Here is a 19,946-nt window from a genome sequence, read left to right on the forward strand (position 1 = left end):
ACCCGCCCCCATCATCATCAGTCACCATTTGCAAAGCACCACACAGGAAAACAAAGATGCATAATATTCACATGTGGAATGTGCAATGAGTAATTTAGCCTGACATTCCCAATCATAACAAGCACAAGGAACTTTGTGTCTTGTAACCCTTCATTGAGCTGTATGTCAATAAAATCTGACATCTCAACACCAAAATAAGCCCAGAAGCCAGCATGCTTTAAAATATGTAAACATTTTATTTATAAGCATACAATTTTTGGATTAATAAAACACTTGGATTTCAATGGAAATAAGAACAAAGAAAGGTTCAACTCACTGAACTCCAGATAAATATTGATGTCAAAAATTAATAAAACTTCATTTACACAATTAGAAATTAAGAAAACTGTTTGTCCTTTATTTATGCTATTCCAAGATCTAGACTTGTACATACAGTTACAGTATGTCATACTTAAAGATGCTTCTCGTCAGACCACATTCACAAGACAGCTGAAGCTAAACATTACCATACATGCTACAGTATATTCAACCTATGTTAAGGTTTCAATAACAAACTGAGGTTCTCCTGCTTAGGTTCAGACAGTTCAGAATCCTCATCTTGGGAGTTTCACACCAGTTCACCTTGGAGATGCTTGTTAGCATGTTAAGAAAACAAAGCCAACATCTGACTGACATGACCTTGGTGTTTCAGCTTGGTCACACCGGAAACAGTTAAATGAATCAGCTTTGCAAAATAGAAGTTTGGTAGTGTAGTGACTATACTATCAAGGCTAATTGGTGAACTGCTGTAGTTAGCGTGCCAACTGCTAACTCTGGCGCTAGCCCAGTTAAGTGGAGGTTCTCTTCTTTTTCTGCTACTGTTCTGTTAACTCCCCCCTGGTATTTTGTTCACCACTGCACATGTTTCTGTTCAATACAATCATTACTGAAAGGGGAAAATAAAGCTCTAGGAGCTAATGCTAACAGTTAATGTTGTGAAATCTCTGGCTCTCTGTCCTTTCAAAGGTCAGCCCTGTCAGTACAGTTTGGGTAATAGCTAATTGGTAGGAAAACGTTCAAAGTTGAGCATTTGCACTAATCTGCCCCAGTGAGCAAATCAACTAACAATTCTACTAAAAAGAATTATAATTGTTGTAACCCTTTTAAATCCAGCCTTATGCCTGGTTCAGACTAGACAATTTTTTTTTGTCTGGTCACTATGTGAGATTACATAAATTCCTGGAGGAGGGATATGACAGATTACACTTTGGTACCAGACAGATCACATCCTGCCATCATCCATGATTTGGAGGTGCCAGGGACGGGGAGGATATAAACACAGAATAGCACCCGTGGTGTGTGAGATGCTGGCTGCTTGTGTTCAGAAAAGCACAAATAAACATACAAAAAAAAAAAAAATTCAACCATGAACCTGTGTTGGGTGATACAAAAAGGCAGTAGCCTATGTATTGTCTATCCATCACAGAGAACTTGAAGAGCAGTTAAAAAGCTGTTTTTTATGGCAACAGTAAAACCAAAAACTAGCCAGCTAGCCCTGTAGGGTAGCTCCTTCACAAGGCTGACTGAAAGTCAATATGCTAACATTAGCTGTAACACTAATGTTTAATGAATATGGCTCAGTCCAATATACCAAAATTGTGCAAGGAGATCAGCGCTCTCTTCTCCTATTGATCAGCATTGCCCTAAAATGTCAGACGTTGAAAAAAGAAAAAGAAACAAAAAAAAAACAACTTTGTGGCTTCACATGTGCAACCTCGGTTGTCATTGATAACCATACTAGACAAGATGACTAAACTATACAAGATAAAATGATTGTCATGTCCGACAGCGTTTGTTGGTAATGACGCCCAAGACCATCTGGTCGTCAGGCTGTTACCGGGCTTAAATCATGTAGTCTGAACTAGGCATTAGACAAACACAAAGGCAACATTCAAAGCCATTACAGGCACTATCAACTAACAAGAGCACTTTTAATACTTAGGTCAAAGGCAATCTCACTGTAAAATACAGGGTTATTAGACATGTCAAAAACAGTAGCAGTACGGCAGTCAAACACTATGCATCACACAGTTTACAAATACATAACCATGACTCTGGAAGTAGCATTAAAAATAGTACATGCTAAATGCAAAGCAAGCACATATTCTGGCTTTTTAGAGAGCAGAAGAAGAAACTCTCAAATTAACATGAGAAGAAAATATATACTGTACATGAATATTTGTATCTGTGACACTGGACTGGAATGTTTGGAACCTGACAAAGTTCAGTCGTCTCTTAACTCCACAAAGGAACAATGCAGAAAAGGTGATAAGCACAAAGCAACTCTTGCAAGAACATATAAATATGAATGAAAGCAAATAAGGTGCGGCACGTGCACTAACACCACCAGAATTAAATTATATCATCAGTTCAGCCAAGACAATCACTGAAAGCATGGTTGTGGGGGAGTTCTATAAACCATCATAAAAATAAGTTACCCTGTTTGTTGGCCTATTCAAAAAGGAGCATCCAAAAAAAGACAAAGGTCATAAAAAAGGTCAGAATTCCATGAGTACTACTAATCAAAAAAGTGTTTGTCAAAAATAAAAAAAAGAATAATTAATCACGGCTTGAAGAATGTTAAAGTGTGTGTTAGTCTATCAGTTTTTCCATGACATCCTCTACCTTTCTCCAACTACAACCTTATAACAAACTAAGCCTCAACCTAAAGAATGCAACATTGCAAATAAGAAAACAATAATGAAATAAGTGTATGTACATGATAGTAACAGAAGTGGAAAGAGACAGATTGTAGAGACGCAGTATTATGGGCGCAGTTGTGGGTGGTCCTCAGGGAGGTGGGTACTGGTGCTGGGCTGCTCCACACAGCTAAATGGCTGCTACAGAAATAGATACATTAGTTAGACATGAAACTGAACACTCAATAAAACTATGCACAACAATCAGTTTTACTTTCATAGCAAGAAAAACCTTGCAATGAATAACGACAACTCATCCATTCAAATCATGACAGTAATCAGCATTAAGTGGCACACCTAGCCAGAGTGCAGTCATTAAGGATGTTAATTAATACAAAAGTAGGCAGAGAGACTCACACCTGAACCGACAGTTCAACTAACAACTAACAATTTAATTTCTAGTCGTTATACTCCAACTGACACTTTGTCCGCTAACAATTTGACACCTCAACTCTTAATTACATACATTTCAACTGACACTTCAACAAGTGCTTCAAGTGCATGTGTTACGTTCACAGAAGAGTGCCCCTGACTGGAAAATTAGCACCACCAACTGTTTACATCAACAATCCAAATCCTAATATTTCAATAACAAAATTGGATGAAAATACACTATAATTTTCATTTTCTTTTGCAAACTGAAATTCATTTAAAATGTGTGCAACATTTAGATGGAAACTCACTTCCTAACTCCTTTCAATAGTGATAATAGCTGAGACTGAGTCTGAATATGAGAGACAACTCTTGACACTAATGCAAGACATCACTGTTTCTCCATTTTCATCTGCAGGAACTTTTTTTTAAAGATTTTATATAATTTATTCACTACAAGCAGAGCACTGAGGGAGTTGGAGTGGCTTACGGAGCATCTATGGAAGAGAAATTCTAATTAATTAATGCCATTGCAGTTCTTTGTGCTGTTCACTTTCGACAACACCGGCAACAGGAGCTGTGCACATTCACAAACTGTCCTCTCATTTTAAGGAAGAGGCTTTTTGGCTCTCTGATTCCGAAACAATTACAATCTATTTGGAGTTATGAGGGGCGCCAAGCTAATCTAGAGGTACCCAAGATTAAACATTAAATGGCTGGAAATGAGCAAAATGAGCATGACATGGGCTCTTTAATGTTACTTCAAACTACCATACTTAGATTTTACCATACTTAGAGTATGGCGTTGAAAACTGGGGAAATACATACAAAAGCTCACTTCAACCATTGTATATATTACAAAAAAGAGCGATAAGAATTATGCATAAGATGGGGTACAGGGATCACACCATTAGAGCTTTCATACAGTCTAAATTATTAAAATTTTTTGATTTAGTGGGATATAAGACTGCTGTGTTTATGTATAAAACCAGGAACAATTTATTACCTGGTGGAATTCAAAAACTATTTAATGAAAGGGAAGGGGGATACAATTTAAGGGGTCAGTTAAATTTAAAAATTCATGCTATACGTACAACCAAAAAAAGATTTTGTATTTCCATAAGTGGGGTAAAACTATGGAATAATTTAAGTGCGGACATAAAAAATAGTAATAGAATTGACGAGTTTAAACATAAATATAAAGGTATGTGTCAATCAAGATATATGCAAGAACAGGCTCAATGATTAATTATATGGAACATTGTGGGTGTGGTGTATGAATGTTAACACTTTGTAATAATTTTTTAGTATATTACTTGTGTGGTGTAGAAGAGAATTATTTATGTGGAGATACTGCTTGCAAACCAATGATGGTACGATGATGTCATGGGGTAGGACTGGATAAGTCTGACTTCTTCCTACTCCATTCCAGCATGTACTAGGTATAAGCAAATTGATATTGGATTATGTGTAAAATTATGTGTGTTGTCATAGCAACTGTTTCTACATGCTTGAAAGAATAAATCAAATCAAACCAAACCAAACTACCATCGTCTCTCTTCTTTCTCCCTCTTGCCTCAATCAGGTGTCTCCACTTCTTGTATCTATTGTTTCAAACTAAATGCCTTAAGAAATGTTGTGTAATTGTATCATGATATTTCATACAATTCTGAAGCACCAGCTGCAATAATTTTGCAGTGAGCTGCTGCTGCAAAATGAATATGGCAAAAATACTTTATGTTCATCACCTAACAGCTGTTTGGTGATGTCCACCATGGCACAAAAGTGATGAGAGCTGTATGAGTCAAACAAAAGTTATGTTGTGGGCTGTAAGGCTGAAGATAAAACATCAAGTAGAAAAGAGGGGATCTGCAGAGTTAGTAATACTTTGTAGGGCTGTTATTACATGCCATCCCTTTTCATAGACGGTCATGTGATCCACTGTTTATTTAAAAATAATGATTAAAGCTACTTTAAAAAGGAGGTTAAGACATAAGTCTAGATAAACTTATAATAAAGACAAGCAGGGTTTATAGCAGATTTTAAAGCACACACCCCTGAAGATGATAATCTGGCAAAAGAGCTTAATGATGACTTAAATGTCAGTAGGACCTTTAATGAAAGGCTGGTGTCAGTCTGGTATATTGATGTATCAGTCTAAGCCGGGAGGAGACAGAGGAGAGGAGACCCTGGCAGGATACAGATGCTTAAACACTGGGAAGGACAGATATACCTTCTGTGTGTTTAGTCTGCTTGCTGTCTGTGACCATGGCAAGGCTCCAGTTCACTAATAAAAGACCTGCGCTTACAATCCTCAACAGGACATGTAAATGTATTGAGGCACTAAGCAGGAATTTGTAATGCGTCTGTCTGTACAGGAGTAAGGCAATGCTTTATCCCTCCACAGGTGTCCATGGCCTCAAACATGTTGCCAAGCACAACATTCCCAACAGATAAAATGCCGTCTATGCTACAGTGTACACTGAGCCCTTTACAGCATTTATACAAAGTACTTCTCAGTAGGATTTGGGTCCAGCACATCCTAGGATGACAAGAAGAAATGAGCTTGAGAACAGAAATTGAAATGATTGCTGGGACAGTTGTGAGCCATTATATATAAAAGCCATCTGTGGTTTACAACCATAATTTGCTGTCATACACTGTATTAGCATCCATACAAAAAAGGTGTGCTGTGGGATAGTAAAGTAAGTGCCATGGAATGATACAGTAAATGGCAAAAACTGCTCTCAATGATGAAGCACACTGAGGAAGAGGATATCTTCTTTGTTGGAAAACATTTCCCAGAAAGGCTTTCCTTTCAAATAACACAGCCTCATATTTGAATCATTTTTAGTGACTTGCTGTATGACTTGGTTTAAGCCCTTTTTGCCAGTATAGTAAAATTAACTGACAAGAAGAAAGATTGGAAACACTTGAAACAAAAGGTAATGTTTGAGGTTTATGCTGACAGTTGAGATGTTCTGCATCAAGGTCACACTGAATAATTTTTAACCAATTACACTGCAGGTATAGTAAAATCTAATGGGGCCCTGTGTTACTGTCTAAGTTGAGCATGGCTCTAACATTATACCCAGTGTACACTGAGTGAGTCACAGGAGCAGCATCTTAAGTGAATGTAACCAGTGTAGACAGACTTCAGGTTCCATTTAGTCCATTTGCATGAAAGTTTAAACTCAAGGTCTATAATCTTTCAGTTAGATCATAGTTATGACACTCACTCTGTCTACCTAGATTTACTTCCTTCAATCCTTTTCCCTCACTCCCTGTCCTGCCTCTTAAAACAAAATACGGACACATCTTTATAAATATAAAACCTTCGCTAGGATCCATACTCACATTTAGCGGACATAAAAGAACTAGCAGCGACAAAGGTTGACATCTGACTGGCTCACGTCGCCTTTGTCTGGGCCAGTCGGGTTGAACACACTGCACAGACTACAGTTAACAGCCAACTAGCATGTGTGGTCTGTGCCTGTGTGACAGAAATAACTCCCCTACCAACAGATGGCGGTATCTGTATTCACCATTCTGAAAGGGCAACAAGAAGAGCTAGCATGCAAGTGTAACCTATAAAAAAACAAAAAAACAAAAAAAAGCACCTCTCATTCTAAATAGCTGCTGCTTGTATCTGCTTCCATATATGTCTGATAAGTTGCAAATGGCACTGCCATTCTCTGCCCTTGGTCTTTTGGTTGTGGAAGAAAAAAAAGGAAGTTGTGGAGGCAAAAAAAAAAAAACAAAAAAAAACAAGGAGAAACCACACTAAATAGGTGAAATCATGGATACTACTATGACAGACTGAAGGGGCTTTCCTGAACCATTCTCTTCTCATGCACGGAGCTCAACAGCCCAATGAGGCCCAACCATCGACGCAGACTCAACATGTCAAATCTGCCGAAAAGCTGCTGCCGGAGGCCAACTAGTGCCAACGGTGTGGGACACACTGGGAAGACAATCCCTGACAGATGCTCACTAACGGGCCAACAATAGTCAACAGCTGACCATCAGCTTAGTGTGTCTCAGCCATAAGAGAAAAAAATAATTATTTTCAAGAGTTGTGACAAAGCACCAGTCACCGATATGACGAGGCCTGCTGAAAGTGGGAGTAAATTTGAGCATAGAAGTCACCAAGCTTCATCAAAGCCACTTTCTCAAAGGTATTAATGGATAAAAACATGTCAAGTGGCTGGTTAAAATCTTAGCCACTGTAAAGGTATGAAATCTACTGCATTGTAGGTACTCAGTGCTAACAAAACAGTCGTTACTGTACTCTGCTGCTTTCATCTCTTAAAATATTTTTGTAAATCCAATATGCTTACTCTTAACAATCCTTCACATTAACAATGTCAAATGTGTAAACTATTTGATGCAGTGTGCTAAATGTATCATTACAAATGCAAGACATGTAATGACGCTTTTAAATGTAAATGTAACACGTGGTTCCATTTGCGCCACTACTTGTGTTGCGAGTATGAGTCTGATCTCTATAACATTACGGCTATAACTCTTGCTTCCTAGTTTGTGTTTCAGGCACCAGTAACACTTTCAACTCTCCCACTTCCTCAGGTATGACATGAATGAGGTAGAAGCCTGGTAACCAGCAACATAAAGAAGGAAATGGACTGTTTTGACCAAAATTTGATAGGTGATTGTTACTTCTTAAAGACCTAACTACAGTAAATGTACTGTTGGCTCTGGTTCAGCTTTCACCGCACCAGACAGTGAAGTCATCCAGCAAAGGCGCTGCATTGACCAATCATGTACAGGGGACAATGAAGACATGGTCGCCCACTGGAGGACGACTCCTTTGTTTACCTTGTTAGCATGAGCATTCAAAAACTTGGGCCGCAATTAATGCACCATAATGATACGCCATGCACTGTCATTAGAACTGGATGTTAAATGGTGTTTTGATCCATCAATGCTGACACACTGGTGGTAGAATTAGTGCTAAGGTGGAGTAGGCTATGTTAGCTGCATGGCCAACCAAAACACAATGGAAAGTCCTAGGCTGTAGACTTGAATGAAGCCACTCACTTTGACTCATCACAATGTGGCCGGATCATCCCTACAACACTTCACCACCCTGACTAACACAGCACCTTAGTTAAACACAATTCAAGAGGCTTTAAACAGTGATGTGAGATTTCTCTTTAAGTGCAGAGGAGGCATTCTACATGTGAACAGCAGGCAGTGGAGCACATTAGGAATAAATCCTCTTTAACCCGCTTTTTGACTTGAGCTCTTTTGGTTGCAGTATTGCCCAAACATTAAGAAAAGTGCATTTCATAGTTAGAAAATGTATTTGTACACTTAAAAACCTCGTTTGTGTTTTTACTAAGAATGTTAAAGTCCTTGTTATAAAATGGTAATTATGAGACTCACTGTGCCAGCTTTTATCTAGTCAGGCTTCTGTCTTCAAAGATGGTGACCTCGATCTTAATAGGAATCAGTGAAGAAAAACATTTGGAGCTCTGGGTTCGTTTTACCTTCAGTTGAATCCAACCGACACTTGAAGCCTCTTCATCGTTTACATGAGTATAAATAAAGACACTGCAAAAGCTGCGCCCATTTTTTTCAGTGATAACCCCCCCCCCCTTTTTTTTTTTATTTTCTCCCCCCCCGCATTTATCTATTTCAGCTTTTGAGTTTATAGTCACCATGAAAGTGGAAGCTATTAAGCCAGGCTAACTAGTTGCCACTCAGAAAGTGGGAACTATTTAGTTTAGCGTTCTATTACATAAATTTTCACTAAATGTTACTTCTTATGTTTACACCTGCAGCTCCCACACAGCGTTGTTTCCCTCTCACACTGTAGACAGAAGCTAGCTTTAACTAGACTAAAAATCTGGACCTGGAATAAAACCCTTCTCAGCAGTATGTTGCATGGTGTGTTTGATACTGTACAGAGGTATTCCCATTATAGGATTCTACTGTAACATGCTGAGCCAAGTAAAACTTGTCATGGGTTCTGCATTTGTTACCACTGCTGTGCACCCAGTTTGGAGGTGCGCACTGGGAGCTACATTTCAGCACCCCTCAAGAGGTACTACTAAAATCAAATTAAAGGAATGCAAGTGGGGAGGGGGTGTGTGCAGTGCAGTCACCTTTGACTGGTTAAATTTCTGCATCTTCACACCTCAAGAATTAGCATTATAAGCACATTGTGTAAAGAGACACTTGTAGTGGTTTAGAGGTAAAATGAGGACTTCGGTGACTTCTAAACAGTCACCAACACAGATGAAATACAGTAGAAAGACAAAGCAGGATGGTCCATCTCAGCTTGGGAGGCTGTGCAGGTTGAAGTACAAGGGTATACCGCTTGTTAGTGGAAATGCAGCATATGTTTAAATATCGATGGTCGATTTTTTTGAAAAACATCTCATGCTGTTGCCTTTCAATATTCATGTTTTTAGTGGCCTTTTAACAAAACAATTTACCATAAGCCCAAGATGTCTGGAAATGATGCAAGTCAGTGAAGGGATTGCGGCTAGCGTGTTTTAACCCTAAGGGCTGCTGGTCCTAGCTATATATAGTACAGATTATACAGAGTCAGAGGTCTCTAGCTTTAAGTACTCTGTTTTATCCCTATTTATCTCATTTCAGTGAACATTCCTTGTTGTCTGCATTGTCTGTCTGTTTATACTGCTTTTTCTGCATTGTTTGCACTGTTTGTTGATGTTAATACTGCTATTTTGTTGTATTACACAGCCTTATGCTGGTTTACTGTTTTGCACATTGAGAGCCGCTGTACCAGAGTCAAATTCCTCGTGTGTCCATCACACCTGGCCAATAAAGCTGATTCGGATCAGTTACAGGGACATTAGCAGCAGGGATAGAAGGCCTGTAAATCACTACATCTATTAGGTGACCATAAAAGCTCCTTGCTCTACTTAACGCTGTCATGCAATCACAGTCACTTTTCCTGATTTTAGGGTATGTTTAACAAGTTAAACCAAGCCAAAATGTTCAACATAAATACCAGTCTTCTTTCCTGTATGTGCTCATTTATTATTAAATAAACAATGCGGACTGTCAGTCAAAGATAAGCGATAGTCTACCTGAAAGAAGAAGAAAAAAATTGCACTTTTTGGCTACAACAAACACTGAAGTGAAGGATACGACTCGCAAGCCTCTCTCAATGGGGTCGGTGAGCAGGAGGCCTCGTGGTGCGTAGATCTTGTCATTCTGCTCCTGAATGTACTTTGCAATCTTCTTCAAAACCTACAAGGGCACAACAACAATTTCACTCTTCTCATCGACACCAATCCAACAGTAGTCCATAATTTTCACAAATAATGTATATGTATAATCTTGACAATTTAAGACCCTGAATCATATATTTCAGTCTTTTAGGGGAAACACGGGTCAAACAGTGCAAGTACTGTACATTCTCTTGGTTCTCATTTAAACAATACTGTCCAATTAATATTCTACCCTGTGCATTGTGCTTTTTAAGGCTTCTCATATGGCATAGCAAACATACTACAATGTTTACTCTGTCAGAAAGAAACTGGGTTTAATATAAAGCTGTTAAAATTGATGGACTAGTGTTTATATTTTTAGAAAAAGCACAACAGTGATGACAAAAGGGATAATCCTGACACTTTCATCATTTGGCCTTAATCTAATAAACTGAGCAACCTATATCCGTTAGTTTAATAATGCATAACTTTCTTTTTTTCCCATAGCTGTCTGATTTTCCACTGTCTACTACACAAAGTACTGACACTCAGCCTGCTTAAACCAGCCTGCAGAATGATGGAAAAAATGATGCCTGAAGGGTTTATTATGACTGACAAGACATCTTTCTGCATATATTATCCAAATACAAGACCTGCACTAACACACACAGACTGTGGAGATACCTGAAAATGTCAGATCACAGATGCTTCCCATTCAAATTGATGATGCTCGAGAGGATCTGCCAGGAACAATGAGATAAACTGCCCAAATCCAGGTAAGTGGAGCTTACTCAAAACAAAGTATTGAATACCCTCAGTTTTTGACTTTGATTACATTTGCAAAAAATGTCTAAAAGCAGGTTTTCGCTTTGTCCTTATAGGTTAGTGAGCGTAGAATGACCAGAAAAAATTGGGAATTTTGTCCATTTAAAATATTTCTACAACTCAATCATGAAATAACACAATAGCAAAAACATCATGGGATCTGAGTATTTTCTGAAGCCACTGCAAGTCGGTACTCAATGTCTGGTCATATCACAACAGTCAGAACTGCCGTTTCAAACTGAAACACTATCTTTGTGGTGACCGGAAGTCACTTTTGGGGACCAGCCTCTGGTCCATAGTTTGTCACATTTTATGAAACCAATGAGGTGTAAGGTTAAAGCAAGTGCAGGCTTTGGTTAAGTGTTAGGCAAGTAGAAGTTCTGATTAAGGTTAGGGTAAGTGTCCTGGAAATTATGCAAGTCTATGTAGGGACCCTATAAGTGACAAACATTTTGCTTTGGCTTAGTAAGGCTGTGAAGCAGGTTTTTGCAACTCCCAGCACTAACCCCACAGGAAGTGTGGGCGCACCCATTTGTGCTATGGCTGGAGCTCGGTTTACCTCAAAAAGTACTTAAGTTCAATACACAGCTGCATTCATTATTTTTTTCAGAAATCTGCACACTGTCGCTCACCTTCTCATAGTGAGTCTCCATACACAGGAAGATGGTGTACGCTGTGAGGCAAGCCAGACAGCCCTCAATATATGACTGGCTCCCAAGCTTCTCAGCTTCAGCATACAGGTTATTCAGCGTCCGCACCGTCTCCTCAAACTGCTGTTTTTCAATCTGAAAGGCATGGAAACACAAAGAAAGATCATAGGGTTCAGATCGCAAGAGCATGCTGACCATACTTCTGTCGCTGCTGGGATTTTGGTCTTAGCACCAGATCAGTTCCTCCCATCCTTTCCATCTCTAGACAAATGAAGGGCTGAAATTTATTGGACTAATCTTACATCAAGGGAATGCAGAGCCTCTTAGTTGCAGTGGAAACATGAACTGACAGGACAAATGCAGTGATATACAATACTGTAACAATCCAGGAAGAAATCTTGATTGTCACTTCTTCTTGAATAGCACAATCATATCTGAACTATTCTTTAGACTGCGGACAGCTTTTGGCGAGAAAAAAAAAAATGGAACCATGCCTGGCTCATAATCAAACCAGTATTCCTCAAGAATCCCTTAAACAAATGCTTGCTGCAAGAAAGACTGATGGAGGGTGGCTGGGCTGAGAGGCTGTTTTGACAATAATGCAGCGCTACTGCTGGTTAAACCAATATCTGGTTAAGCCTCAGTTTAACCAGATATTTTGGTTCTTTAATCCCCATCTGAGCTGTGGATTAGAAAAGATTGATTTAATCATCCAAGACAGGTGCGATCTCCTAAACTAAGGCCTAGTGTACACTAGGGAGGATTTTCAAATCGTAACCGATCTTAAAAATGTGGGAGGCCACAGTTATAAAGACAAATCTTAACCGAATTTTAATATTTCAGTATTAAGAATGCACACACCAGAGGATTCAGTCAACAGCGAGGACCACAGATGGTGTTTATACTAAATAATTTCAGTGTCGATTAAAAGGACTTGGATCTCACAGAAACTCATGTGATCACCCGTGACTTCAGAGCAAAATAATCATGAAAGCACACCAGTGTTGTCAGCTTGTAGAAGAGGAAGAAGCTTTATTTTATCATCATTTTAACACCTACAACGAAAACTGTAAATTCTTGGATGTAATCAAGCGAGAAGTACTTAACAAAACAAAAAAAAAAAAAAACAAAACAAAAAAAAAATTCAGGTATGCAGTTAAACAAAAACCTTGCAGGTTACTTTCAACCCAAACAAATCTGCCAATAATAATAGTAATAATAATAATAATAAAAACAATAACAGTGAAGCCATGGCTGAGAACATGGAATAATGGCCTGTATATTGTGCAGCATTAGCTGGAGGTGAATTGGAAAATTGTCCTCCTTTTCAACTGTTTGCCTAGCTCAGCAGAGATTCTTGCAGTTAATAGGCATTTCTATTCTTCTAAACAACATATAATTGATGACACTTCCCGTCAGCTCGCTCCGATAGGCTGTTGCGGGTTTCTGCTCAATATTCCATCTCTTCAACATTACAGGAGTTCAAATTGCAAGTATCAAGCACATTTAATATTTATAATTTAAAATCAGACAGTCTGGAGCATTAAGATTATGCCTGTAGATCCCTAACACAACAGGATCATTTGGGCTGATAATTGGTTCAGACCAGCCTCGAGTCTGGAACGCCTCCAATTGTCAGGAGAGGCAAATTGGACACGAAATCAGCCTAATCATCCCATAATGTGTGCTAGGCATAACTGCAACAACAGTTAACAGTGCTGAGCACCTGGAAACAGGTAAAAGTACAAGAATATTCTGCAAACTGGTATTACTGTAATGCACTTCTAGCTCTACTGCCATTACTAGTAGAGTTTTTATCTCCATAGCTTTGCCTCAATGTTCAAATGACAGTTTTTAAAGCAAGTGTGACCTTCTCCACATTTAGTTTATTCTGTGCAACATAGCAGCATTTCTCAATTTTTTTTCCTACAAATAACAACTGCTTGGCACATTTCAAACAATTAAGTACAGGTGTCTATAATTTGAACAATTAGCAATGTCCTTTTCATCAAATTAGATTTTTTCTTTTCATTTAAACAAATTAAGTTAATTTACATTGGATAAGCATGAGAACAAACCTGCTCCGGAGCAAGTTTGAGGTTGTAAACAATTTGCCAGGACAACAAGTTCTATGAGACTTTTTAAGAACCAACAAATCTGGCTTCATGTGGAACTTTCAAAAAAGTTATTCCACATATGAAGAATATCCTGCAGGTGTCTCAAATGAATTCAGTGAGGAAGGGGCCTCCTGAGCTTCTGAAAATCATCCGATGTTCTGCTCCCTTGTGCCCAATGAATGCTACAACAAGTTCCAATACATCAGTGGTCTAAGGCATGTTTTGTACCACCATTAACAGCCTTTGTTCTTCTTCAAATTTTCCAATTCAGAGGCTGCAATTTAAACCACATTTCTCTGCCTGAGCATCTTTCCATTACATGTGATGTAGCTATAATAGTGTTATACAGGAGTGCAAAGCTGAACAGGGTTTACAAATTCAAGTAAGAGACACAACATTCTCTTAATTGTAGCTGACACTAAAATGTGTACAACTGAACATAGGAATTTAAAAAAATTAGACACAGGGCAGAGAAAACCGTCAGTTAACAATTAGTGAAACGCTCTTGAATGGTCTGGCAATTTAGCTGCAGCGCTTTCCCAGGTCTTGGGTACAATTCTCCAAAAGCACTTAAACATGAACAGAGCGACCCAAAGTAATAAATGCCGCAAACCAAGATAACTGTCTGCATTAATGTGATGTTAGATCATGCAAACCTCTGCAGAACAAGACCAAAAACATGGCAAACTTTTTCATTATGCTCTGCTAACATCCTCGAAACAACATAATGTGACAAATGACTGGCCTAAAAATGGAAGACACTTAACAGCTTGACATTATAGTGCACAATTAATAAGAATTACAACCAAACCAACACATATATGGGAAAACATTTTTTGATAGAGAACTTAAGAATTTTCCTCCAGGAGGAAAACAATGATTTATTTGTCCAGCACTTCAACTAGTGTCTGTGTGTACTGAATCCTCCCAAAAAAGCACGAGACCACCCAATCAAGGGGGAAGTGCCAATAAACTGCCAGTGAGTGGTTTTATTGTTGCGAAACGGCTCTTTTCATGTGGTGTTTGCATTTCAAAACTGCAGCTTTCTGTCCTTTGAAGCCTGAACTGTTTGTTTGGTACCGTCTTAATGTGACAGAGTCTGTTCATTCTCAGCAATATGCTCTTTGTCTTCCACATCATTACAGATGCCTGCTCTTAACCCATGTCCACCGTGGTTCACATAAGGACAACGTCCCTCAGAGTTCTTCTGGAGAAGCTGCTGACAGCAATTTTGATTCCATGTTCACACATTTTTAATTTATTTCTAGTGCCCCTTTTATCATAAAATTTCCTTGATAATGATAATAAACAAATGTGCAATTTTTGATTGATAAATGTGTCTGCGCAACTCACTGTACAGCAATCCTGTTAGACCACAGCACTAAAGCAACATAGCTGACACATGTGGGACCAAAACAAGGAAAGCACAATGAGCAACAGTGAAAAGGACGGCTGCACAGGACAAAGAAAAGTGTAGATAAAAGCAGTCACACAACATCGCTACTCTGGAAATCGATTGGATTTTTAAAGCTGGATAAACAATGACATGTGATGTAAAACATGCTGCAACCAATGACCACAACATCAGGAAACAATGAACAACAAACATTTTACTCCATTATAAAAGGTAACACTACTTTCCCAGTGTGCAAAGTCAGTTCCCAGACTGCAGTGTTTGCAGCCAAGCTCACTAAAGTTAAACCTCTTACCATTAGTTCAAACCCCAGCAGCACCACTCATCACCTTTTCACTCATTACCAGACATAATACAAGCTCAAAAAAAAAAACAAAAAAAAGAGCCAGTGAGTGCAATTTCATATTTAGCGAAACATGTTGACATCAGTTAGAACAATGGAAAGTCCGAGCTCGAAGTGAAAGTGGCTGACTCCACAGGCATGTAGCTCAGGTGAAGCCAAAATTCTGAAATGCCTTGATTTACATGGCAAAGTGGCCAGGTATCAGCCCTGCAAGGCCATAATGACCAGTCCACAATGTGATATTGCCTTTCACACACAGTGCATGTTAGGAAAGATGTCGGCTCTCCTTGCTGCTATGTAAGGAACAAAATAGGCCTCTTTCACTGCAGGAGCCTACCAATCCATAACAGAACCTGTACCACTTGTCCCTGAGTCTGCTCTTGTATCTACTGACCTGAGCCTGCTTTAGAGCCCAGTGCCTGATGCTAAATTTCAGAAACCCTCAGGAGGGTCCAGGAACTCACAGTGGGAGCAGTGGGTGCTTGCAGTGTTGTTGCCCCTGACTGGTTAAAGCGTTGGTACACTAGATATTAGCATTACAAGCATGATGAGCATGATGTGTGAACATACACTCACTGTTTTAGAGGTAAAACAGAACCTCAGTTGTTGGTTTAGAGTTAAACTGGGAACTTTAGCAAGTTGCCCACAAAGAAAGTGGATAAGACATTGTGTTTCTGCAAATTTGTGTTCTGCTTGTTCAACAGCTGCTTGATAAACTGATCATAAAAAGTCTCCATTACTGGTAGATCTTGTTGCACCATAACGAGCACTGTGATTGCTGATTCGACACTCTGCTCAGCTGTGTCGATGAGCAAGTCAAGGGGACATGGTAAGTTCAGACTCTCAGTAATAACAGGAGGACAGAATGCTGTCAAAGTTTTTAGACAGCAGAGGTTTAAACTACAAAGCTCAACAAATGACTTCATAAGAGAGTGTTGCTGACATTTATGGATATGGACAAAACCAAGCTGCAATGATCAGGGTATTAGCAGTGCCATGCTTTTAATTTCTTTTCTTATTTTTGTACATAGGAACTGATTTTTTTTTTCTGTGCTCATCAAGAAATTGCTGTTAAACTTTATTAAAATCACAAATTCCAGTTTCTTTTATCTAATTTCATAGCAGATTGTGATTTGTCTTAAATTATAGAAAAGTAAACTCCAGGAAGATGCTTAATTATTTCAACCTACGAGTGAGGGACATTAGGGGCCTATGAGAGAAATGCAGAATGAGAGACAGCACTGAGTTACAGGAGCAACCGGAACAGATGCTACCTCAGCCGTAACATCATAATTTCAGCTTTCTATACCCAACAAGCTTTATGTTCGATGACTACAACAGATGACATGTGAGCTAAGAACTGTCCGACACAGAGTGGATGGTGCTCTGACAGTGCAAAGACAACAACTAAACAAAGCAAAGAGGTGTGTCCTACCCGGGTCTCCAGCTCAGAAGGGAACTTGGTTTGGAACTGGCACACAGTGCCGTTAGTATAATCTCTTTGAATGAAGACTTTGGCAGCAATGGCTGTTTGTTGCCTCATGTCCTGCAAGCTGTGAGTCTGTAAAAAATAGAAGAAAACAACTCCTGAAGCAGACTGATGTATTGGGGGACTACTAATTTAGTCATTCAGTAATCCCAATTGGTTTCTTTAACTGATTAGTCCATCTTAGGAAAAAAATGAAACTTTCATGTTGCTTACTTTAAACATTTACAGAAGACACAGATACGTGACAGTAGGAAAAGCATAGATGTCGGCTGCAACTATGATTATTTTCATAATCTGTTAATCTGCCCATAATTTTGTTAATCTTTTTATCTATATAATATCAATATAACATGATATAGCATGGCATAAAATGCCCATCACAATATTGCCAGAGCTCAAATCCCAAAATATTCTATTTATAGCAGTGTAGCTAGTTAACTGCATGTTATCACTGTTTCAGAAATGTGACCAGACAAATATATTAACACCAAAGAGCATGACAATTGAAGACAGACATCAAACAATATAATACTCGTGTTTGCTGTCAGAAGACCACGGCACCTCGAGACTACTGTGACCTAAATGTCCTCACTTCCGTTACCATGTTTATACTGTCAGGAGACAACGTTTTAACGATGTATTACCCTAATTGTTACCTGCTCGAGATGCAATATGTTACAACATAGTCCAGTTGTATAGGAAGCTATGTGATTAGCACACTGCAAGTTATTCATCCAACACAGCTAGCTGCTATACGCAGCTTGGCTCCTTGTTGGAAGAAAAAACAAACTAATTACCACAATGCCGCATAAATGAGAGGTTCTGTAAACATCCTATCTTGTTGGCAAAGATGCAGCTATCGTTACTGACAAGTAAGAGGCAGCTAACGTTTCCAGGCTAACTTGCCTTCTGTTTATCAGATATGCTCCCAAAAAACACGAAAATGTCAAAAGAAAAAAAATTCAGACATTAGAAAGTCATTGCTGACAAACCTCAAATGTATGAAAGATACATTTCGAAATATTCGTTAACTTACCTCTGCCATGTTGAACAATATTTTATTTATTTATTTTGTCTTCCGCTAGCAGCGTTTTACGTGTACTACGAAAAATCCTTTCCGGGTGGGAACGTCTGTTTAATGACTAAGGTACCGGGTGTGAAAGATGGTTTAAACAAGCCCTTTAAATAGTTTGCAGTAAACCTTTTCAAATGCTTGTAGCCCAACATACGGCGTGTGGTGGAATTTTAGGAAATGTTTATGAATAACTGTTGAACCACTATCAAACTGTCTTTTGTAATAAATTATAGTCCTAAGAGCCAGTGCAACATTTGGCGCCAGACTGTCAGTGCAGGTGCTGAGATTAGTGTCTCAGCATCCGAAGAGAGGCTTGTGGAAAGCCGTGCTCACTGGGATATGTTTTTCAAAGGAGAGATAACCGACCCTGATAACTGACGGGAGTGTTTCAATGATGTTTCTACTTGGTGGAGTCTGTTTCCTTGGTCCAGACTAAATCCTTGATTGACCAGAGTGTGTTTTTTTTATCATATAGTGGAGTTGGAAGGTAACAAATTACATTTAGCTGATTCAAATACTGAACTTTAGACATTTCAAGCTACTCTTATTTTCATTGTATGCAAATTCTATTCCACTCAAATGGAAAATGTTGCATTTTTCCTCCACTGCACCAATGACAGCTATGGCAGATTAAGATTTTAAACATACAATACATTGTTATGTGGGAAATGAAACTCAGTATCCTATAAAACAAATAGAATCAGGGCCACTGCAGTCAGCTACAAACCGCATATATTGCCTACATGTTAATGCATCAGCAATGTAGCCTAATATAAAATTTATTCTGGTGCATTTATACTTTAACTTGTGCATAAAATACGTCAGTATTTTTACACAAGTACAAGTTTGAATGCAGACCTTTAATTGTAAAGTTTATATATCTTTATTTATTTATTTATTTTTTTGTGGTATTTCTACTTTTGCTTAAGTAAATGATCTAAATACTTCCTCTAATGTTTCACATAGATTGGTGCTGTGTGACAGAAACTACTGCAACAGTTTGGCTTTAATAGTTTTGCAAGTTTGCAAGTTTTGAAGTTGAACTGAAATAAACACACACCAGTGGTGATCTGGAAAGTGCGCTAGCATTTCCAAGAACAATCAATTCATCTGACACTGAAGACGGCCTAGCGCTCTAGTGGAGTATCTTCATAAATGGTGGCTAATGGGGTGGTCAGTTATGTTTGTGATTGTTGCTTCATTTCTGCTTTGCTACACTTGCTTAGTGAGCCTTATACACTACAGGTAATTCTCCGTAGCCTAAACCATAGTTTGGTGTCATCACACTGTGGCAAAGTGCCCCTATAGGGGTAATGTAGACATTTCCCCATAAAGTTGTAGCATGGATTTAAAAATGTTTTTGTAATCTTACTTGACATAAAATGTTATGCTAAGTAGGACCAGTAGGTGAAAACAGAGTGAATGTCATAGTGTTACATAAAATGATCAAGATCATTTATGTCATTTGAACACATCACAGACTCAACATCTCAAGATGTTGAGTCATTCTAAGCTGTCCATGGTGTTCCTCATTTTGAACTTCTTGTAAGTTAAATTATACATAGTATTCAGATTATGGCCATGATTATATAATAATAATAAACATACTGTGGCTTGAAACATTTCCGTTTAGGAACAAGAAGGCGTATTTGGGTAAAAGGTTCACAGGTGAGGTTCACAGACTCCTGAGGGCTCAGGATGCAGCCTTTAGGGCCGGC

At 38.7% G+C, this 19,946-nt stretch overlaps 1 protein-coding gene across 5 annotated transcripts; it reads right to left on the reverse strand.

Annotated features, from left to right (window-relative positions):
• Nucleotides 1-1,951: 1,951 nt before the first annotated feature.
• LOC109954837 (golgin subfamily A member 7) lies at nucleotides 1,952-18,322 on the reverse strand. Of its 5 annotated transcripts, none has more exons than XM_020590454.1 (6): nucleotides 18,190-18,322; nucleotides 17,100-17,225; nucleotides 11,773-11,925; nucleotides 10,254-10,355; nucleotides 8,517-8,569; nucleotides 1,952-2,879 (listed from the first exon to the last, which is right to left on the reverse strand). In XM_020590454.1, the coding sequence occupies exons 1-5, from the start codon at nucleotides 18,196-18,198 to the stop codon at nucleotides 8,528-8,530; spliced, it is 432 nt and encodes a 143-aa protein (XP_020446110.1). In that variant the 5' UTR covers nucleotides 18,199-18,322; the 3' UTR covers nucleotides 1,952-2,879; nucleotides 8,517-8,527. The 5 variants fall into 5 exon arrangements, with proteins under 5 accessions (XP_020446110.1, XP_020446113.1, XP_020446109.1 ...); XM_020590457.1 differs by lacking the exon at nucleotides 18,190-18,322 and adding an exon at nucleotides 18,060-18,079; XM_020590453.1 differs by lacking the exon at nucleotides 18,190-18,322 and adding an exon at nucleotides 17,810-17,828 and having other exon boundaries at nucleotides 1,952-2,876.
• Nucleotides 18,323-19,946: the final 1,624 nt, after the last annotated feature.

This window comes from Monopterus albus, unplaced genomic scaffold, assembly GCF_001952655.1.
Source record: "Monopterus albus unplaced genomic scaffold, M_albus_1.0 scaffold12.1, whole genome shotgun sequence".
NCBI classification, from domain to species: Eukaryota; Metazoa; Chordata; class Actinopteri; order Synbranchiformes; family Synbranchidae; genus Monopterus; species Monopterus albus.

What these genes read in the sequence shown, in the direction of transcription:
- LOC109954837 (XM_020590454.1), bottom strand. An exon ending in TGGAGACTCACTATGAGAAG is followed by an intron (nt 10,356 to 11,772) that starts GTGAGCGACAGT and finishes GTGCCCTTGTAG; the next exon opens with GTTTTGAAGAAGATTGCAAA. An exon ending in TTGAGAGAGGCTTGCGAGTC is followed by an intron (nt 8,570 to 10,253) that starts GTATCCTTCACT and finishes ATTCCTATTAAG; the next exon opens with ATCGAGGTCACCATCTTTGA.